This window comes from Melospiza georgiana, chromosome 3 (genome assembly GCF_028018845.1).
Source record: "Melospiza georgiana isolate bMelGeo1 chromosome 3, bMelGeo1.pri, whole genome shotgun sequence".
Lineage (NCBI taxonomy): Eukaryota > Metazoa > Chordata > Aves > Passeriformes > Passerellidae > Melospiza > Melospiza georgiana.
In genome coordinates, this window is record NC_080432.1 from 90,992,750 (window position 1) to 91,016,533 (window position 23,784).

The following is a 23,784-nucleotide window of genomic DNA, read 5'->3' on the forward strand; positions in this document are numbered from 1 at the left end:
TACAGGAATTTAGTACTCTTCTTTGACCCTGAAATTGTTGGAGAGAAGAAAATGCAAATTATTTCACTGCAAGTAAAAATTTTGGTGAGTCTGATAAGCTCTCTAACTAGCAAATTACCAATCCCTTGCAGCTACCAGAATATGAGAGATAAAGTAGGAAAGGAAGCTAACGTGGCAGTTACCAATAGACACATAGTCCTGTAGTAACTTTGGTCAGATTGTTAGTGCTGCCCTTAACAAAGTATAATTCTAACCTACAAAATCAAGATAGAAAAGTACAGATGATAAGTCAGTATGATAGAACAAGAGAAAAAATGAATAGTTATTCTTAGAGCAAATCACAGTATCATGGAATACTGACAGTCAATTCCTTGCTCCTGAGCAAAATTTCAGTCCAAATTAATGCTATTGAATTTCTGCCCATTTATCTTTATTAGGCAGAAAACAGAGTTGAGCAGCAACATAGGTACTTCCCTACCACTCAAGGAATAAATGAATAAATGCCTTAAAGGCTGGGACAGCTGTAAAAGTCCATGTAAGTTCCCAAGACAGGGGAGCTGAACAGGAAACCCTCAAATACAGTTTCATTGAAAGTTGTCATTGTTAACCTGCATTCACAAGTAAGATGCCAGTGTTTGGTTTCAGAAACACTACCACTATCCCAAAGTTGGAATATGTTGGTGTTTCTGGAGTTCTGAATGTTTTCCAACCTCCCCAAGAGCCTCAGAACCAGACAGCAAAAGCAGCCCCACTTGTCAGCAGGCAGGTTGTTGAGAATCTATGGAAACAGAGCTCTGTGAGGGAAGAGGGAAGCAATGAGTTACATGAGTGAGCTGGTGGGAAACTTGGTAAACACTGGACAGGAACCATTCTCTTTCCCTTCAAACTCTACCTGGCATCACTAAGAATCCACAGAAGCTTTCAATTCTTACAAGTCACTGATTTTGGATAGAAAAGAACTGCAAAACTTCCAGTCAGTTAAAAACATAGGCAGCGGTGTTGGGTCACTAGTTTTCTACTCACTGGGTTGAGGTTTTGCAAATTTTACAGCCCAGAGGACAGTAATAGAGGATGAGGAGCTCTGTGTACTTTCACAGGAAGCTTCCCCCTGAACAAAGGACAAACAGCCAAAAAAATAGTAGCTGTGCTGAAGGTAGATAAGAATGGGGAGCAAAAAAAGCTGAAATGTTCCACTGAGGCACAATACAATAAGCAGGGTAAGACTAAATCATGAACGACCTTAAAACATATTTATTCAATGCATGGGGAAGCAGAGTTAGCAGAAAGTTGCAAACAAATATTAAGGAAGGGATAAATCTGAAAACTAATCTTGAGAGATAATGCAGATAATAATAATTTCTCTAAAAACAAGTTACAGTTTTCTTACCTCATTAGATCCCAGTGTGCATGATCATGGATTAGGACAAACAGTGTGTGTGGATTCTGCATAGAGTTTTGTAAAAAAATTTTGAATTTTATTTGGGCTTCTGCATCTAGTTTCATAACATACTGCTCCACTCTCTGCTTTGTAAGGTGTTCCTTTTCTAATCCAAGTTCTAATAATATACCTAAAAGAACAGAACAAGTGTCAGTATTTCTGGATATGACTACATCTAAGAATATTGTGTAAATCTAAAATAAAGCTAACTAATGAGCACCTGAGTGCCAGAGATGAAACAAAGTCTGTTGGTAAGTCACTTCGGAGGGTGGGACACAAATCAAGAAATCAATTTTCTCGAAGGAGCCCAAATCAAGATTTTGAGTACTGGAGTCAGCAATTGAGCAAATATGAGACAGCAATTTCTGAGCCACTGCCAGCTGGAATGGACGGATTTGATGTCGTTCAATCTCATAACCTGGAAAAAGGCAAAATTCTGTTTAGATATATGCCCAAAGTCTAATCTAATGTAAAATGTTAAGAGTCTGGCAAAGAATAACTTATCTACTCTTTAAAGTACTTTGCTTATTTACAGGAGTACATTTATGAAAATCTATAGAGAATATGCAAAGAAATCTTTCTGCATTTGGACATACTGGTCCTGTAAAGTGTCTGAGACCTGAAAGTGAATTGAAACAATAGTATTCTGGTACCAAAGAAGTAAAACTTACAGCTTCAAACACTGTAACACCCAGTGGAATGAAGCAGAACATCCATCAGTGTAAATCTGAATATTCCAAGACATGAGTTGCAGTTTGCCTCAGGACCTCTCCTTTCTGGGTTCTGCCCAGAGGGATCTCACTGTGCACCCAGAACTTGGTGTCCAGTGCCCTACTCTGTTACCTGTTTAGAACATCCTCCTTACTCACTTGTACACACAGCTGTTCCAGCTCCATTCACTGCTGTTGGTTTATTCGCTGAAGCAGAAAGTGATGAAGAGATGTGCCCTTGGTTTTCTTGATAAAATTTTTCCAGCAAAAGATCAATGTCACCCTCTGTCAAAGGGAAGGGATACTGGAATAAACATCCGTGTTAATAAGATCTGCATTTCATATTGATTTTGTTTTGTAAATCTTAAAAACTTTATATATAGATATATTTGCTAGCTATCCTGCCCTTGGCTTATTGGCTGTTTTATACAGGAACCCTCTTGTTATTTTCTATTGCACCTCTTTTTACAGAGTATCACTAGTAAAATGAAAACCAGACCAGAGAATGACAAACCCTCTCTGCAGACCAGCTAGGACATTTATGGAATGTGGTAGAAAACTAACCTTAGGACATTGATGCAAACCAGCAACAACAATGACATGAAACTGCCTTAGTTTATGTTCAGACCATGGATCCACACTGTTCATTAACAAGGATTACAAGGAAGTTGAGAAACATCTGATAAACATTTTTAAAACTCTAACATTTTTGAGAGACAGAAAGAAAAAAACCTTCTAATACAGCCAAAAGAAAAACACGAGTCAATGCTGAAGCAAGCAAGGTGTATTTTATTGAAGAATTTAATATCTGCAAACATACCCATTTCTATAGAGCAAGGGCCTTACTTAGAGATGAAAGCTATGCAGAGAGTACAATCTGCCTGATCCAGGCATTAGTATTTTCTCAGCAATTGAAAAGATGTTTGAGCATGTCTGCAGTGAGCTCAGAAAGACAGGGCCTGTCCTGTGCAGAGCAGTCCAGTGAATATGGGTGGCAACTATTTTTAGGATGCTCATTTACTTGTTCTGCTACACAACAGCTAAACAATAACAACTAACCAATAATATTGCTAAACAATAGCAGCTGCAGAGAGCTCTATATCTCTCTGTGGTTCTCTGATTTTGAGAACCATGCTTTGAAGATACTAAGATAAACAATACATGACTGCAAGATGATTTAAGGAAAATTAGATTCCCTTAAGTGACCACTCAAAAGATCATGACGCATTCAGAAGGGTTCTTGTGATCTATTTACCAACATGATGTGAAAGGCAAAGAAGACTGTGACATCTCATTAATCCTGACAAATATGCTGCATTTGCCCTAGTTGTGGTTTAACCTTCCACACAGATTGATCTATCCCCAGATAATCCTGCCTGTTTTAATTCTCAGTACACTCACTTAACAAATGATCCAGTCTCTCTGCAATTTTCCTCTGTCCCAAGCATCACAATCAGGTTTTAAGTATGGTATGTTGAAGGGGCAAATCCCACCTTTCATGAAATAGCTCTTATCTATTCTGCTCTAAATGCTTAGGGTAAAAGAACTTACACATTCATATGCATATGGACTTATGTAATGTAAGGATGGATTTGCATAGCTAAGAATAATATGCTCAGCTGTTTGCTGGCCTATTTTTATGAAACCAATGGATTTTAGAAACTGACGCTTTTAGGAGGAATTTCAATTCAACTATACTTTCATAACTTTATCCTGCATTTTTCATGTACTTCTAAGAGTGTCTTCCTTCTGGTAAGGAAATGAGCACAGATGTTTTCTCTGATTTAAGAGTTTCAGGGATTTGGAAACATGCCTCTTTACAATTTGTTAGGTACCTGGGCAGAGTGTGCTAAAGAAGGACCCCAGAGTTTCCACCTTCCCTGTGACCAGCTGATAGTTAACTTCTTTCTGGTAGTCTGAAGGACTGAGCATGCTCTCAGACAGAACTCTTGCCTGATACTTTCCTAAAAGACAAAAAAAATTAAAAAAAAAAAAGGAATTTTGAAAACTCTTCAAACTAGTTAAGAATGTTCCTCTGAGTCATAATAAAAATACTCTACAACTAAATGAATACCACACATACAAAAATGGCAGAGATGAGTCTTTTATATCTCCAACACATGTATGCACCAGACACATGTAAAATAGATTCATATTTCACAATTCTTTGTATTTCATTCCCAGTTTGGAAAGTATTTGTTGATACAGGATATCAAAAGACCATATAATAGTGAAAGGAATTTCTAATTATCTTACAATCACATTGAATCTTTGAATGGCCATTCAGATAATTTATTTAATTGTGAGCAGGTTGTTGAAGGGAATGACATTGCAAGACCATCTTTTAGAAGCTAAGGAAAGGTTCCCTGCAGCAATATCCCAGTTGCACAGAGCAGGACAGCCATATGCACTGTGTGTGCTGTAACTCACTATTTCTTGTCTGCAGCCTTGTTGGCTGAGATGCTTTGGTGAGAAAATGGGCAACGCAGGCAGAAGGTGCCTGGGGAGAGACCCAGCCATGCAGGGTCAGCTTGGCTTCATCAAAGCCCACTAATGGTTGGCCAAAGCTCTGCTTTGTGAGGCAGCTCACTGGAACTCCAACCAAACCCCTCACAGCACTGAACTGCTCTGGTTTGCAAGGAGATGGATCCTTGGGATATTACCTGTAATCACAATGCAGGAGTCAATGGCTCGGTTCCTACTGGCACATATGATCACCACATAGTTTGTCTTTGTTAGCTTTCCTTCCATGAGGAGCTTAAACATTTCTGAGAGCCCTTCAGCCAGGGAGTAGCTGCACTCAATGATGTGGACGCTGTCGTTGCAGGAGCTGGCTGCCAGCCCTGCCAGCCAGGGCAGCTGGGCTGAGCTCACCGGGGCGATGGGGCCGGGCAGCTGCGGGAAGGGCTGGGCAGCAGCCGGCTGGTACTGGCGGATTTCACACAGGTGCGACTCCCGCCACGAGCGCATGAATATCTGCTCCAGATCCTCAATCAACGGCACCTGGTCTGCAGCTAAAAGAAAAAATAATAATAAGAGGGAAAGATTATGAAACAATTAAACAGAACTGTTGAGTTAAAAACTTCTTTTTTTTAAAACCATGCTTCAGATTTCTGCATGCATGACTCTGTTGCCCTAAGTAGATGAAAAGCAAATTTTTCATTTTGAAATGCCTTTGTGATACTCAGATAAAGCTGCCCTAATTTGAACCTGAGCACCAGTAATTAGAAATATTTAAGAGGTTGAGTGCTGCCTAGAAGTATGTCTCAGCATACTTCTAAACCACAGATTGTCTGCAAGAACAGTGAATTACAGCTCTTTTCCTTTAATTTTCATTGCTGAGGTCCCAGATGCAGAAAATAAACTTTGTATTTTTATAACTCAATCTGTCTGGCCTTCAAAACATAGTCACTTCATTTTGTTCCATAACCATGAATGAAATAGTTTAATATCATATTATCAAACACACATATTTAGTACTGTCCTGCCCTAATATTCTCCTTCTCATTTGCCTGCATGTAAAACATTCAATGTAGTCTGCCTGGATGTAGAACAATCTTACCTAGTTGAACAAGGTAGTAGACAGTCAGTAACAGCTGCATTTCCTCAGAAATAGGCTGTATTGTGGATGCACCATATTGTTCATATGCTCGAGATAAAGACTGTGAATTTCTGTAACAGGTGTACAGCAAAGGACTCACTATCACATCATTAATGTTCCCACAAAGATATGGGAAGTTTCCATGACCTACAAAATAAATGTATGTACACATCACATTAATTTTGTCATTTTTCATATGTGCATTAAACAGTTTTAATAGTCACCCTCTTGAAATGGACAGTGTTTAGGAGTGGGATATATCTTTACATCTCTTGCAAAAAATAGAGGCCTTGTTGTGGGATTGGGGGATTTACCTTTAAAAATAACTGGTTTTGCTTTACAGATTTTCAGCAAGTTGTCAGGAACTGAGACTGGTTCTCCCGAGCCCACCATTGGAGAGGAGGCTGGTCCCACCAAAGCAGAATGTGGTAAAGATGACAGGCTTCCTCCATCTGAGATTTTAGACAAATTATTACTGAGGTTAGGTCTGGTAGGGATTTCCTCAAAGATAAGTTATTCAGCATCATCTCATATCCACATTTGCTATCAGCATTAACTGTTTTTGTGGCTCCATCAAACAGCTCATGACCTGTTACTACAACCCACACTATTGTGCTCAGTGTCTTGGAGGACTAATTATGTCACTGCAACACTGGACAACACATATGCATCTAAAGATTTTGAAATGTTTATAAATAAACACTTCCAGGTATGAATGCATAAATAGAGAGACATATGTGATATTGTGTAGCTGTGACTACATGTATAGTTATGATTTGTGAGTTCTATGTGATATATTTAGTTTCACTCATTCTAAACAGTTTTTATTGCTATAAGAAGAAAGAAAAAAACATGATTAAATATTTGCTCAGGCATAACTTCTTTATGGTAATTTTAATATAAAAAATAGTACATTAAAAGAAAATATTTTGGGGAAACTGGGTTTATTTCACTGCATGTCACTCTTGTCTGTATCTAGACTTTAAAATCCAAGTGCCACAAATATTTTGACAAATAATTGAAACAATGAACGGTACTGCTATAATGGACTTGAGTTATTATACTAATTTTAATATTCCAAAGGTGTCTTGGTGTCTAAAAATGGATCCAGGCATCTGTTGGGATTTGTTAATGACTCAGTGACTGGAACCTAAGGAGAGTTAGGCTCAGAGCCTCAAAACCAATGGAAATAAAGCATCTAGGTAAGCACAGAGAAATCTCTCATATGAATCTGCAGGTGTCTTTAAAATAATGCCTCTCTCCCCCCATTATTTTCTGAATAATGAGACAAAATCATTACTTTGGGTATAGCTTACCATTTTTAATTCTGTTTGAAGCCTGTGGATTGAGCTGCAAGTTCCAGGTCTCAGTGGATGATGGAGATTCTGGTGACCAACCTTTATGGCGCTTTTTTGGAGGCCCTGAATTTGTTAATGTGCCTAAATGTTTCAGAGAAATATTAGAATAAAATATATACAGGTTTGTGCATGGTAATTCAATATTTTTTGATAAACTGAATGTATTCAATGAGTATGGTAGTACAAAAGGTCAAGTCTATGAACATAATAATTTTGTGTGGTTTATTTTACTTTGTTGTGTCCTGATTAAATTTCTTGGAAATTTCTGGAGCAGAGAACTCCTAATTATCCAGATTTTCCTTATCTTATACCATTGCTTTCTCTCTACTAAGAAAAATACATTATAAGTACAGTAAGAGACATACTAAGAATCCTTAAAAGTACTAATATTTTGAAGTCAAGACTGTGGGCATTTTGCTCCTTTTATTTCTGAACACATGACACAGTGTTACATGGAACTGAAAAGTAATATTCCCAAGGGTTTCAGAGTAATAGTAATAAACATCTGAACTCTTTTCAACAATTTCCCCATTTATAGGATTTTTGCCACTTCTTGCTGATTCCACCTTTGGATTTTTGTTGTTCCATATTAACTCCTATCAAACTACTTCTACACCTTCCTCCTACAGATGAATAGCTTCAATTTTTTTTTTCTGTGAAAGCAATTTTATCACAGTTTCTCTAGGACATCCTGATGACTAACTTCTTTCATTTTCTTCCATCATTTTCTTGAGTCTCCTTGTGCATTCCTGCAAACTCCTAGAATGATGAGCCTCCACTAACATCAAGTATTTACAATTATTGGGAGTCAATGGTCCTCCAGGAATTGCTCAGAATCTCACAGGATTAAGCTATTTCTGTTTCTGGACATGACTACCAAAGGTCATAGCACTGCTTCACCCTGCCAAGGCTGCACCTCCTGGCAGAACAGTTAGTCCTACATAAAATGCGAGACAACATAAGAATTTAATATAAAAACTGCGGGTTTAATTTTTAAAAATTTATTAAAATTAAAAAAAAACCCCGAGGCCTTCAGATCTAGAAGAAGACGGTTCTCTTGCAGACCCTCAGACACAGATTTCCAGCGAGTTTGTCCCTGACACTTTTGCCACGCGAGGGCAGCCTTTGGCCATTTTGCTGCTCATCCTTTCAATTGCATTCCGGGCATTGCCTGGGACAAAGTCACAAGATACTGAGGGCAATACAAAGGATTTTTTATTTGACAGTGCTGTGCTCTTTCGTGCAGATATGTTGATATGTGAAATAAATCCTTCTGAAATGAATTAGCAATAATGTGCTGCTGCATGGAAAAAAGAGATTAAGAGCCTGAATGGGCAGAGAATTTGTCTGTGATGTCAGCAGGGAAACTTGGGAAGACTTTTCCTAAAATAGAGCTATAGTTTGTTTCTAGCCATAGTGAAAACTAATTTTCTTCCTTATACAAGCCAGTGACACAGTTTGCGACAGAAAACAATTAACAACAATCCTAATAATAATGCTATAGTGAGGACAATTGATTGAATTTGGAGCTGGTTGACAAAGTCTAGCTCTCCATCCCAAAGTGAGGTGCAACAGTTCAATAGGAACTGCAATAGGAATCATCCTATGAGTAATTACTAATAAATATTCCTTAATTCCCTTCACAAAATCTGTTGGTGAAATCGATGCAAACTGACACATTCCTTAAGAACCTGGATTCAGAATCTGGTCTGTGTCCCTATGAAATTAATTAACTGTAAATATGAGGAAAACATCCAGCTAATATTATGAACCGTAACAAAACTGTGGCTGAAAACATCTAAAGAAAATTTTTCCCTGGAAATTAATACAGAAAATGGTATTGTGGTCAGAAAGGACTTGGAAGGGAATGGTAATTTCTATTCATTCAGGAAATTACAATCATGATATCATTTGTTCAATGCTTCTGTTATACACATAGAGTTTAGGGTTATTAAACAGCAAATCCATACAAATACCTAGCACTGAAGGTCTTGTCAGAGCAGACAGGTTATTTTTCATCATCTGTTGTTTAGGTGATTCCTTGCCATTATAAACTGCTGAGCTGAACGCAGCTGTTGAAGGGATGTGATCTACAGCTGCAGCTGAAAAGGAAAAAAAACCCAAAGTATTCACATTAAACATTTCTAAGTCAAGATCCTCAGCTGATACAACAAACCAATCATTTCATCCTTTACTTTAATAGAGCCATTGGGTTCTGCTCAAGAGTGAATACAATGCTGAATGAAACAATCCACTTCTGACCTCCTACTCCCAATTAAGTGCCTGGGCAAAATCTGATTCTTCAATTAAATGCATATGTCAGGAGCTGTAGCTTCTTTGCATGACCCTGGCTCTTACATAAAGTTTACTCAAGAACAAGGCAAAAGAGACATGTTTAAAATTTACTAAGCCTCCATCCCAATCCTTCTCTAAGATTTTTGAACTGTGCTGCATTAAGAAAAAAAAAAGGGGAGGAGGCATTCTCAAGACTAATATATTTGATATGTTTGTAATTAATGTAGCTTTTTTTGTAAAATCTGAGAAAAAAAAAAAAAGGCAATCTGTCATCATAGATTGATGATTTGTTCTGCAAGGGCACCAGTATTCCAGATCACAACTATTTAACAGGCTTCTATCTCACACAGAGAATACAGAATATAACCACCACAGATGCCCTGCTCAGCTCCCCTGTGTAAAAACCCAGGAAAAACCTGTAATAGTCACAAGACACTAAAGAGCTGTTTTCATTATAAGAAGCTCAGAGAGATCACTCTAGCCTCTGTCATCTATCACATTTCATTTATGTCAAGTTAATGGAAAAGTAAAGGTCACAAAAAGAATTTTTAATACAAAGAAAGTTACAGATACTGACCATTAGTTTGTTTTTTAATATTAAAGTCACTTTTCTCAGCAGAAGAAAAAATCCAGAAGTTTTCAAGCTGATTCCCATATACTGTCTGTTTTGAAAAGGATTCTGGTCATAGCATAAAATAAACTGGATCAGACACAAAAAGCTAAGATTACACAGGATCCTGTAACAGTTGTCATCTGTGACCAGACAAGTGACAGCTGGAAAAACACTTCAGAAATAAAGCCTTTTTAAAACATTCTGGTTTGGTTCAACTGTGAGTGAACTGCAGAACACCTATTTACTATTTGCTAACCTTTTATACACAAACCTGATGTGAGAAAATGGACAGCGAGAAGCCTTCAAAGAATAATTGCTTTCTTTGTTTGTAATAGATCTCTGATTCTATTCAGCTTGTTTTATTAGGCAATGTGCTCACTTGTTTGTTTGTCTTTGCTTTCACACAAGTACAAGCACCCAAATACACAAGCACAGAAGAGTTAAGTGGAAGTGGAACCCCAGCATGTTTTCCCTCCAAGAGGTACCTGTTGGCTGAGTCCCAGCTGGAGCACTGGGATTTGCAGGTGGGAGAGGCTCACTGGAGGTGCTTCCTGAGAGGCCTGAGCTTTCTGGCAATTGGAACAGGGTGCTTGAGCAGGTACTGGTTGAAGACTGCCGGCCTCTGAACTCTTAACAACAAAAAAAAAAAAAAAAAAAAAAAAGAACTTTCTTTATCTCTCTGATAATTTCACACATGAATTGCTTAGAGGTTACAGCACTTGAAATGAAGGAACCAATGTCTTCAGACATGCCAGGCTCATATTAGGTCAGACAATGGCTTTTACAGCTGCTCCAGCAGTCACCTGGCTTTAGAGAGTCTTTCAAAGGATCTCTTAGGCTTTACACAGACACCAGACCCCATAATAGCTAAGCTTGGATGATGAAAACCAGAGCTCGAGGAAGACAGCTTCATTATCTTACCTGCCCCTTTCCAGCAGATTACAGATCCTTTGGTCAGAGCTCCCTGTGCATTCCTGACCAGATAATACTTTAAGTGTTTCTGTTTCTTGGGCTGAGTGGTCAGTTTAAGATTAATGTGATTTGAGAATTCTGTAAAGTAGCAGAAACCCTTCTTGCCACAGCCAACGCAATTGCCAGAGAAGCCTGATAAAATAAACAATACACATAATCCAATGAGATAGGTGGGTCACTATTAATAACATCCAAACATGACTCTTTCCAGAGGAAAGGCTGTATTTAGGTTTGGGGTTTTGGGTTGGTTTTTTCAGAAAGTGAAATTTTTATTACTGTTTTCCTCAAAAAAAGTATTTGCACTTTGTACATAAAGTGTATTGCACTTCAGATTACAGACTGCAAAAACACAGCCCCACATTTAAAAAACAAATAAAATGGGCCATATTTTTCATTTTCTCCCATAGAAAAATATCACAATTCCTATTTATTACCTACCTGTGAAAAGTGTCTGACTGAAGAGCTCTGAGTCAATTGCTTAACCCCAGCCCTATTCAGCACCACAGCACGTACATGCTTCACTTCTCTTTCAGTTTTCATTGACATATCATTCAATTTCACTGAATTTCACTTCACTCAATTCAATGAAACATGCAATTAAGTCTCAAGAAATTAAGTATATATAACCTACTATATTTAGATAGATCTAAACATATTTCAGTACCAAGTTCCTACTACAGACTTCCTACTACAGACACTGTTTTAGAGAGGAGAAACTACTAAAGGATTCCTGGGCTATTAAATTAAAATAGCTTTGTCAAATTATGGCTGGACTGTGTCAGCACTTCACAGCAGTTGAAACTATTTATGATTACAGGAACAAAGTGTCTGCAACTTTATAGACACAACAGAGACACAGTCCTGCCCCGTAAAGCTTTTTGTACTCGGGCTTGATGGGGCATTTCCAGGGATACTGCCATTTCCTCTCATTCTGAGATACACAGCCTGGGCCTCAGCAAGGGGCTCATGTGCTGATGTCATTAGCATCGTAAATAAAGGGCTCTGCTCACACAGCTGCCTCAAGATTCTTCTTTCTTTTGCCCATTTTACAAAGTATTTCTTAAGACATTTTCATCTTCATCAGACTAATGCAACTATCTGAAAATACTTATTAGTATTAGTATTAGTATTAGTATTAGTATTAGTATTAGTATTAGTATTAGTATTAGTATTAGTATTAGTATCGTCATCGTCCTCCTATACTGAGCAATTAAAAGATAATCTACCCCATGGAAATATTCTCTCTGTTCCCTACACATGACCTGAAGTATGAACTTTTCTTTAATTTTAATCATATGTAATGTACGTTTTTATGTGTAATAGGAATTGAAAAGGGTCTATTCAGGTTCTATTCCTCCATCTAGGCATTCCTTTCTATTCAGTGAATTGAAACATGGTAAAAATAAAGGAAATGCATTACACATAAGGTGGACAATACCATTGTCCAAGAAAAAAAGTGGAATAAAGGATCAATAATATGGTAAATCAAATTAAGAGACATTGATGAAATTTATTATTTCTATCACATAAGTCAAACAATTAAATTTACAAACTAATGGTCAACGCTTTTTTTCTTTTTGGAAAGTACAAACACTGAAACATAATTCTCTGTAAACAGCTGTTGTTTGGTTTTCAACTCAAGCACTTTCATTAGTTTTCAAAAGGTTCAGAAGAATTTATTAAAAACTAAAGTTGATGTGGAGATTGGTCTAGTATCCATGGGAACAAGTGGCTAACAACCATTGAAAGCTGCCTATTATCTCTCTCATCCTAGTCAGTAGGATGATAAAAGTCATTGTGACTCATAAAATCAGGACAAGTCATGACTCTGCAGAATCCTCTGTGTTATATCAGTCAGCACAAAAGCATCTGTCTAACATCAGAGAGCCTTGAGTAGCTGCAATAAAAGCAACAACAAAAGGAAACAAAATTAGAACGGATGTGGCAAAAGCTGTAGAGTTTGCATGCATTTTATGCAGATTAAGAAATCATCAAAAATGCTTTTGCTGGTAAATGAAAACTTCCCATCTATTTGGCAGCACACAGAGCATCACAGCAGCAGCACTGCAATTTTTGCCTGGTGGCCACCTGCAAGATTGAGCATGTTTTCAAATTTACTCTTTTTTTTTTTTCCAAAAGTACACTTTTTAGGTTTTACCATTTTGCTAGCAGTGTCTTGAAAAAGCAACTTGACAAAGCCATATATTAAAGTATTTGTTCAATCCAAGTTGGATAGCAGACACAAAATCTTGTCATTTGGACTTCAGATTTTCAGATTACTTCTGTAAATTACATCTGCCAAAACAAGATTTAGCAATAACTTTTACCTGAAAAAACCTTTTGCCCTTATCACCTATTCTTAACTCTGCAGCATCTACAGGAAAATTAGTTTACACTCTATATAGCATAAGGTGAGGCTAGTAAGGATTAAACAGATCTAAACTGTCCACTTGTTTTGAAAAACCCTTGGAGGACATTTTAAAAGTTTATTTGTTTAATTTTCCTTTAAGTTAAATTATCATCTTTCATGTCAAGTTTCTCCAGCCCTCTGAGTGTGACCCATTCCTTTCTTGGAAGCTCTTGTTAACATCCTTTTCCATCCTTTCCCTCTGACTGACACTCTTTGGGCACAGCCATTGCTTCATTTATGCAGCTCAGCCCTGAAACCACAGATAGAACACAGCATGCTCTTACAGCTCCAGTGAAATAAAATGCTGTTCAGTCATTTCTCATTGCTGGGCTCTGCCACCCCTGCTCAGAGCATTTCATGTGGCAGATTGAGTAACACTGAGAACCCAAACATTTCATCATCCTCCTCTGAATGCCCTGCTCATGCCATGGCCCAAGCCAGCAGCTGACAGAGGGGACAGCTTGTTTCATAAACAAGCTGCATTAAATATTCTTCCATACATTACAGAGAGCACAAAGGTCAGGGGACTTGGGTCAGCCATAAGGTGACCCAATATATCTATGTCATGGGATTGATTTCACAGGAGAATTAGAAATCAATGCCTGGAGTTTAGGGGCTAAAAGCCTTTCACCTTTCGGTCATTGGTTCATACTGAGCTCGGCTCAGTTGTGACTAAAGGCTGTTCCCCTCTGAAGTTTGTTTAATCAGAAGGTGCTTGATTGCATCTGTGATTTGTCATATGCATTTGCTTGAATTTGCTCACATCACAATAATCAATTGTCCATAATTTAAAAAGCTCTTCCACAGCAGGGACCTTGTGCTCTGAAGAAGGACCTTGCACCAAAAGGTTATGAAACCTGAGCTACCTTCTCACTGATAAAATGGTTCCTTTGGATCAACGGTGAGCTTGTGTAGGGATAAAGAGAGGAGTTCAGAATGGAAGGACATCCACTTGATATTTCATAGTCAAATCTTTCACAAAGTAGTAGAAAATTTCCTTCTTGTTTTTCTTTTAAATGAGTAATAGGCTTTTAATTAACATTAGTATTTTGGTGGAAAGTTTGCAGCTTGCTTAAACAAAGAATAATTGTATTTTCAACTTTTCACCACAAGTATTTCTTCTTTTCAGTTCTACTCATAGAAAAAGGCTCTCAAACACAGACAATGCTCAATGGTTTTCCCACCTACTCAGCACCACTCAATTTGAAGACTGAAGTCCTAAGTTTAAAAAATGAATAAAATCAATATGGTCAGGGCAGAGAGCTCCATTGTATGGCAACTCAGTACTGCTACAAAAGCCCAACAGATCATTGCATATTTATAAGAAGCAGTCACAGTATTTTATACTACAATGTTTTCCTCTTACATACAGCTTACAATGCAAGCAAACTAATCTTTTCCTCTGTCCTTCTGACCTCAAGGTCCTACAGAAAAAAAAAAAAAAAACCCACCAAACATTTCTTGTTTCCTGATAGGAAAGTAGGCAGCTGTTTGGTCTTTTGGAAGATGATAGGTGAATAGCTGCTTTGTTTATCATGAGAGACACTCCTGAATAGCAAGAACTAGGGAAGAAAATAAAACAAGAAGAGAAAAAAAACCTTGGGGAGTGTTACATGTTTGCTGCTTTAATTAGGAAATAATAAATATCTCACTATCACAGAGCACTTCCTCCATCTAAGCATTCCTTTAGACTGCATAAAACCCGAGAAACAGCTTCCTAAAGGCAAAAACCTGCATCTGTTTTGCAAAGCAGTTAAATCTGTGATCTAACATGATTAACAGAATCAGATGAGGAACATGCCTAGAGACATTTTCCTTATCAAAAATACAGTCTTTTCCAGAAACTGCTGAGTTTGTATTCCTATGGAACAATACATTAATTGTAAAAACTAAAAAACAAAACAACCTCCAACAGAAATTACTTTCAAATCAGAAGCACATCTGCCTTGACTGGTGGGACAACTTGGTAGCATTATCAATAAAATGGCACATGCCTCAGAGGAATATCAACATTCCCAAATGGGAACAAGATCCGAAGTCAAAATCTGGCCCTGAAACTACTAAGATATTTCCTGCTTTCTTCTGGTCTTTTTATACAATCCACAGGCAGCCTCACAAACACCCATAAGAAACCAGGACACTATTGGGTGACTCATTGGTGTCTTCTGTATTTAAATAAACTCTTCTGAAAAAGTCGACAGTACTGAGGAACAGCTGCCTTACAAAAATACAGTATATTAAGAGGAAAAACATGAAATTAGGTAAAAAAAACCCAAAAAACAGTGAGGCTGAAGGGTTACAAATCCTGTGTCTATATCACCAACAAGCCTTACTAAATGTGTGGGATATATACTCTGACCCATGACAGCTAATTTCAATTCAAAATTAATCCAATTAAATTTCCCTCTAAACTTAAAAAGGCTTGAAGGGACCACTTTCCATGCTGTTTCAAAAGGCCAACATGTTTGACAGAACTCAGAATACCAAAAATAAGGCTTCTATGCTGTCTTGAAAAGCAAGACCCTAAATCGTTTCCCTTCTTCATATGGTGTGTTTTCAATTTAAATCTACTGCCAGACAGCAATCACTGTGCTACATTAGGAGATTATTTACAGCAATGATGGTTCTGGTTTATATCCCACTATGTGTCCAAAACCATCAGACTACTCATGTCTACTTCTAATTTTACTTCCCCTGATTTGACTTGCACTGGGATATGAAAACCTGAATCAAACAATCATTTCTACCCACAGTGTGACCTATTGTACAAACGGTGTACTATCCTCATGTTAGCATGATATTTTTTGTATTAAATTATATATTATGATACACAATTTTTTCATTAGATTAGGGACCAGGAACATTATTTTATCTCCACCTTCCAGATGAAGACCTCAGATCTTAAAGCATGTAAGCTCTTTTGTATTTGAGCTTGTTGTAGAACACATAAAAGTCATACTACAGAGTTACTAGAATTCTCTGCAAAAGAATATGGTTAACCGGGGTTTAAGTGTATAACAACAGTCAAAAATAAGCATTTAAATGGTTTCAGGAAACTAAAATGTATTAAATAAGCAAACTGAGGATGGAAGTAGCATAAAACCCTCCCAATTATGTTCCTGTTGCCTTTTTCTGTTCTTGTTTAGCACGCAATTAACAAATACACTACTTCCTCTCTGCTAACAGCCTAAGGAGCTTAAGCTGTTAATAGTGCTAGCACTGAATGACTTGAGTGGTACAACATTCCTGTCTTTATCTTTAAAATGACAACACGTGGGTGATTTACAACCCTCCTAATTCTTTTACAATCACTGGTCAAATGCACTGTGACGAATCCAACTCTACAAGATCACATAGGAAAAGAAATTACTGTACATAGGATCACATTATACACCTTCACACTCCACTGTCAACCCAAATGCCTTGGAGACTTGCTCAAACTGAGATAACAATTGAGCTCATGTCATATCCCTCAGTGTTTGTGAAAGAAACCTCTTAAAATTCTTGGGAAATGTTTCCCTTTTGCTATTCAAAGCTCAGGCTGGTGCACAAATATATGATGCATCATTTTTTGTGAACTCTGAAAACAATATACACATACCTGAGAGTGTCTGATTGAAAAATGAGTTCCCCCTCAAATTATGCACCACCTTTTCCAATATAAAAAATATTCCATTTTAATAACATTATTATTCATTTAAGTAATTCACATGATTGCAGATTTTCCCTATTTGGCTTGATTTGGACAAATTTAATGGCAATCAGAATGACTATAATAAAAACAGATAGAAGGATCTCTTTTTATGTCAGAAATTAAACTTTTAAGTAGATTAAACACAATAAATTGAAGCATCCTCCTAAGAGTATTTTTCCAACACACAGTGTTAACTGATTGCACATATGGGGAAGATTTCAACTTATAATCACTCATTTATTTATATTATGATGATAGCAAGAAGTCATAGGTTAGGAACAGAACCCAGGCTATTGTTCAATCACAGGGGAGAATGTTATCCCTATCTCAAAGAGGTAAATTGAAAGGGTCATTATTTTTTGTCGTCTAAACTATCATTAAACTGCTTATATGTATATAAGAGCCTGAAATTTCCACTTGACAGGCCTACAGTATGTATACATCCATATTTGGAAAGCCACAATAGACACAGGCAGCAGTTTAACCAGTCCAGTTACCAGATGTGCAGTTCCAGCAACTCAGACATGCACCAGCCAAATAATGACTTTAGCCTTGGACTGATGGACAGAAGGTGATGAAGCATCTCTAATGAAGTGCTCACTCTGTATCTTTCCAAAGCAAACACAGCCAGCTCTGACCTGTTATCTTCTTGTGCATGACCTGTGAGCATTGCTGTAGATGTGGAACAGAAATAAGACCTGCTGAACTCAAAACCACAAGTAGCTATTAATTGAAGCCACAGAAGAACCCAGTTACTGCAGTCAGACACTCACCCAGCAGGGCATTGCGCCCGTTGTCATCTGGCAGGAATCTTTTATCCACAGCACACACTAAGAGGTGATCAGGTAAATTTGGTGACTTTGCACCAACAAGTAAAAATCCGGATGGCACCTCAATATGTTCATTAGAAATTGAAACCAGTCTCAAATCTTTACCAGCCTGGCAGAAACCTAGAAAAAAAATTCAACTTATTTTAATTTTTTCTTTCCTGCTCACAGTTGTCTTTGTTAAAGAACTTCCTGTTTTTAATGAAAGCCAAAGTCTTACCCTCTAAGATCAAGGGCATGCTAAAAGAGAATTTTCTTTCCTCGTTTTGGTCAGCCATAAACAAAACACACAATGAAGTTTCTCTTGGTGGTAGTTTGTAACCAACATATTTATAGGACTACTGTCATCACTAACACCATAACTTAGGTCAAACATTCAAAAAGGGAGAAAACAGGTCTCAAAATCTGGTCAATTTCACCAGCCTTTCCTGGGTTTTCAAATATTTTTGACACTTAATACACTTTAAACAGGAAAGAGTGGTGATAAAGCAATAAGAATTATCACAGTCATTTTAGCAAATGCTATACCTGCAAACTTTGCAATTTAAAGGCTATGCTGCCTAAGAGAACAGAAGTTCTGTCCTTGTGCCAGGCATTCCAACACAAATGCTTATCTGACACTGAACAAAGACCCTGTCAAACAGAAGAGCAACTGAGAGCCATCCAGCCTTGTCAGGCAGGTAATGAACACTGACATTTTTAGGATTTTTGTATCATATAGATTATGTCATTCTGACAAATTATAGGAGAAATAGCCCAAATTCTACCCTTTTCAGTAGGGCACATGCTTCTGACAGCACAGTTGGTATTCTTACCATCAGTAGTGCAACATCCTTCTGGGGGAGGCTTCACCTGGTAAGAAACAGGAGGACTACTTGATTCTGAGCCTTCTTCTTCCTCCTCCTCTTCTTCTTCCTCCTCATTATCTGCTCTGCTGCCTGCTGCAAATTATCATAGCATAAATGACTTGGACACCAGAAAATGCTGGCAACAAACCAGTGAGTGAACAGGGTGACCCAGTTACAGAAAGTATTACAGCAAACTGGATTCTCTTCTCTTGACAATGACTTTACTGTTGCCAACTCTTGATAATTGTTATTCCTTAAAGCTCCAACTTCCAGTCATGCTTATAATAGAATGTCTTTAACCAAGAAAATAAAGATGTTAGTTCCTGTGCAAAATAAGTTAAAAAACGTGACTCAGCTGCACCTGAGAAACTAAAACACCTTAAAGTACAGATAAGAAGAAGTCTCAACGTATTAATTTTTAAATCATGTTATTTTAATATAAGTGCACAATTTTTAGGAGACTAGCTTCTAATGCTTGATCTCTTGCTGATCAAAACAGTGTAAACTGTATCCTTTGTTTAGAATATTAACAGCCAATAAAACCCAAAGTCATTACTTCTTGGCACTTTAGAATGTCCTGGCTACAGTCCAAGTACAGAATTTATTAATTAGGCATTGACCATGTCCTTGGTTTTGTACAGGACAGTGAAAAAACAGTTCCTGCTAGAAACTAGTTTCACCACAGATGATGCCATGACAAGAACACCTAATTCTCAGCCCGTCTGTCTCCTACCAGAATCCAGAGCTCCAAGTAATGCACCAACACTCTCTGTACAGTGTCAAGGGAAGGCAGATGTTCAGGAAGATGATTCACTCCAGCCTGCTCTTGGACCTGGACCATGCTAGTCCAGGAGGCACTATGGAGGTAGTACTAAAAGCTGGAGAGGAATACATGATGTAAGCTTCAATTTTTAGAATGTGTTAGGTGTTTTCAGAGGGCTTTATTGCTGTGTGTTTCACCCCTTCAACTAGAGACTGCCTCGTTTCTCCACCCAAAGAGTTTTTTTCATGAATGATTCAACAGCTCCAGCAAAACTGACCATACTGACCAATGGCTCCATCCCCTCTTCTGGCTCAGACATGCTCCTGGAAAACGGGACAAATGTTGCAAGAAGAGGAGAGCAATTAACTGGAGAAGGGGAAAACACTTCCACAGACAGGACTGAGGAACATTTTACACACAAGAGAGACAGCGCACAAGTACTAAGTGAACCCAGTGGGGTTTGTGTCTTAGGCTTGTAGGCTTCTAGGGGTCAGTATGGACATGCCTGCAGCAAACACAGCAAGAGCTTCCCCTGGCAAAATTGGGTCATGAAGGGCTACAGGTACTTGAGGACCAGCAGGAAGCTGAATAGCTGCTTGTACTCGGGCAAGTAAAAGAGCAGTTAGGCACTGAAATTACACCGTTGATCCAGGTTTTAGTCTTGAAACAGAAAAAAAGTGAAGCAGAGCAGTCATCCTCCAAAGCCCAGTGACAACTGGACGTACTCTGTTTGCTTCAATTGACTTCGGATCAGGTACTCGGAATCCCATAGGATATCATCAAGGATTTCTCTTTCCTTTCCTATGACTTTCCTCAGAATATCCTTTTATTTTATTGACAAATTATTGCGCAATCATCTAAATAACTACTATAGGATAAATGAGAGCTTGAGAAGAGAAAGTAAATCTGGAGTGTAAAGATTTATCTGTCAAGGTCGTTCAGATTTACAGTCCAATCTAGAAGAGGATTTGAAGGGTACGTTTACTTTTGAACTCTGAACATTAAGCTCCAGTTCTGTGGTGCACACAACTAGGAACAGAACACTAAACACAACTATTTAAAGGGTATGGTCTAAAGACAAAAATGCTGCAATTGAATGAAGGGAAGAATGAAACTCTTCATCTATGCTACTAAAGTAAAGGGTAAGTTATGTGTTATGACATAACCTTGACTAATATCCCAATGCAATGCAAAAGGGCTGCATTCCTTCCTTCCTTCCTTCCTTCCTTCCTTCCTTCCTTCCTTCCTTCCTTCCTTCCTTCCTTCCTTCCTTCCTTCCGCCACTTCCGCCACTTCCGCCACTTCCTTCCGCCACTTCCTTCCGCCACTTCCTTCCTTCCGCCACTTCCGCCACTTCCGCCACTTCCGCCACTTCCTTCCGCCACTTCCACCACTTCCTTCCTTCCTTCCGCCACTTCCTTCCTTCCGCCACTTCCTTCCGCCACTTCCTTCCTTCCTCTTTGTACCAGCTCTGACATTTAATGTAGCCTTTCCTGAGCCATCCCAGCTTGCTAACCAGCAAAAAATCCAGCTAAGGAAAAAAATGTGACCAATTTCCTCTTTTCTTTTTGCTGGGTTTGTGTATTAAATTAGCAGAATGGAATATCCAAAAGATGGCAAAATTCATGAAAAGGGAGAAAACAGGCATGTATGGATAGATGGAGAGAATAGAACAGGATATGTTTTATTTCCCTTTTGGATAGAGTTAAACTGTGAGGTTTGTTAACCATAACAGGTGATTTAAGAAAGAAATGAGAAATGGAAAATGGAAGTGGAGACTAAGAAAGGAGACCTACAGCATTTTCAGTTCAAAAGTGGAAAGAGTAAAAGAGAAAGCACTCAAGCATGAGCTGCTGCCACCTGTAAAGGGTTTCATTAGCATTGCCCAAGCCCCCTAGGATGTCTCTCTCATTCAGGAGCCTCCTAGCCCTCAGAGCATAGGGATTCATGTAGCTAGAAGTGGAAGATTCAATTTCTGACAAGGCTACAGTACGTAAGAGCAGCCTGAAGACCTCTTCCACCTGAGGAACAACCTAGGAGGCACTCTATTATAGGTCACTTCAGAGTTCCCCTTGTCTGAAACTTTCATGAAAGGAATGCTCTCTGCCAGGCTGTTATGAGACTTTTAATTACACTTCAACTCTGTTTCCATTAACTACAACGAACACAGAATCAGCCCCTCAAGGTTTGCAAAGTTCTTTGAAAGTCTTGAAAGAAAGAAAGAAACTACAGAAGTGTGAAATTGCACTTTTGTTCCTGAACAATGCATCTGCTCCTGTGCTATCTTTCCCAAATGATGTCATAATCAATTTTGTGACATCACAGCTACCACGGAACTTTTTAAAATTCTTTGGGAAGGGTTTGATAGAAGGATCATTTTGTGCTGGGAATAAACAGCAAATATATTTAAACAATTGTTGTATATTCATTATTTTGTCCTGTATTAGCAAAAAAAAAAAAAAAAAGAAGAAGAAAAGAGGAAATTACTAATGATGTGCAAGCAGATTTTATTTTTCAAGAAATATTCACAGCTTTCACTGTGTGGCAATAGCAAAGACTTTAATGTGTGCAAAATACTGTTATCTGTTACTACTCCTTGGCCTGATTTTGTGTGCGTGTGTGTTACTGTGGACCTTCATGCATTTCTCACTAACAGCAGCTAAGTATGACAGGGAAAGTAGGTGTGGACAAAAGATGTGAAACTCCATTCTCTTTACAGAAATGACTAAATAAATCATATTATTAAACATAACCTTACACCACCATGCCAGTGTTATGCACACACCAGAAAACTCACTGGAAACCATGAGACCACTACAAGTAACAGACACCAAACACCAAACTGCATCATGAGTTTGTTTAGCAGATCCATACAGTTCATTACTGAGAAAGTAGCCTTCTGTAAACACACCCACAAATTCAGTGAGAAATCCTATTCGTTAAACATCAACTTGTGCAGAGTTTGTGAGAGTACATATCCTAAATTTTACCTTTGCAACCACAGAATAACTACAAATATTATGCCTGAAGTAATTATAAACCATCTCAAAAGCTAAAAAATATTTCTGCTGTATTTATGCACATTGAAAATCAGTCTTAGCATACATGTTTTACAAATCTGTTATGGGTTTTCTACCACTAACTGTGTGACTTTGAGCAGTATATAATAAATTATAGGATAACATTTATTTTCCAAATCTCCAAAGACTTCTCACAAATGTAATGGAACAATTCCTAGAACTTCAATTTATGTGTATAGATGAATCTGAGCAAGTGGCTTAATTTTGTCAAAATAAAAGACAGTGCATTTTGTATTTTTAATCCAATTCTAATGCATATATATTTGCAGATAGTAAAAAAAATCCAAATAAAAACTTATGCTTATCCATATTATGATTTAAAATGGGCTTGGCCATGGCTGAGTACATAGCAGAATTGCCTTTGACAGAAATAGAAATTCCATTTTTTCTTACCTTCCAGCGATGATAGTTGCTGTTCAGCTTCCAAATACAACTGAGAAAAGATTGGTCTGGGAACCAAGTTGTTTGAGCGGAGAGAGGCCTCGATGGAATTATGCAACACTTCTTCAAACCGTGTTGTCTTGAGCTGGCCAGCATAAGAATTTCCCATCTTCTCCAAAAACAAACAAAAAAAAAAGGCAAAAGAGACAGGAAGAGGGAAAAAAAAAAAGAAAGAAAGATATTACAATTTAAGCACTCAGAACTCCATCACTGCATGCTGATGCCAGGCTCAACATTTCTCATGAAAGAGAAATGCTCCATTGTCCACAAAGAAAGGAAAGAACACTGACTGCAGCAGTCACTGAGCAGATCCTGCTGGTAAATTACAGGAAGTTATCTAAAAGTAACAGCTTTCTCTAATTCAGCAGAAAGGCAGCAAGCTTTGGCACCTTCTTGAAAAAGTGACTAGAAATCTGATTCAAGTAATTCCTTGATTTATATAGCAATTGAGGAAAGGTACTTTCAACAGTCATCAGTCTATTGTTTAACAGCCTTTCTATTTCAAGCAATTTGAGCAGAATAAATTATCTGGGCAATAGCACAGTTTTGTGTACTTTTCTTTGCATGGCCCATCATGGCTGAACCTGGCTAAAGCAGTTCAACATTTCTTTCAGAGGTGCTGTCTCATAAATAATGTAGCACTGCTGTAATCCACAGAGGGTGAAACAGAACTTTTACTTTTCACTCTAAACAGTATTTTTCCTTGTAAAAAACAGTGCTTTTTTTGCCTTTTT

The 23,784-nt window shown here is 37.9% G+C and overlaps 1 protein-coding gene across 1 annotated transcript in view; it reads right to left on the reverse strand.

Annotated features, from left to right (window-relative positions):
* The window catches only part of GREB1 (growth regulating estrogen receptor binding 1), a 55,346-nt gene extending 32,187 nt beyond the window's left edge, over positions 1-23,159 (reverse strand). Inside the window, exons 1-14 of the mRNA XM_058020202.1 lie at positions 23,003-23,159; positions 18,734-18,859; positions 17,865-18,041; positions 10,937-11,119; positions 10,501-10,644; positions 9,084-9,209; positions 7,066-7,188; positions 6,064-6,201; positions 5,711-5,896; positions 4,812-5,162; positions 3,984-4,112; positions 2,308-2,433; positions 1,659-1,856; positions 1,388-1,568 (exon numbers count right to left, since the gene is read on the reverse strand). Coding sequence (XP_057876185.1) covers positions 1,388-1,568; positions 1,659-1,856; positions 2,308-2,433; positions 3,984-4,112; positions 4,812-5,162; positions 5,711-5,896; positions 6,064-6,201; positions 7,066-7,188; positions 9,084-9,209; positions 10,501-10,644; positions 10,937-11,119; positions 17,865-18,041; positions 18,734-18,859; positions 23,003-23,159 — 2,345 coding nt within the window. The remainder of the gene's footprint in view (positions 1-1,387; positions 1,569-1,658; positions 1,857-2,307; positions 2,434-3,983; positions 4,113-4,811; positions 5,163-5,710; positions 5,897-6,063; positions 6,202-7,065; positions 7,189-9,083; positions 9,210-10,500; positions 10,645-10,936; positions 11,120-17,864; positions 18,042-18,733; positions 18,860-23,002) is intronic.
* Positions 23,160-23,784: the final 625 nt, after the last annotated feature.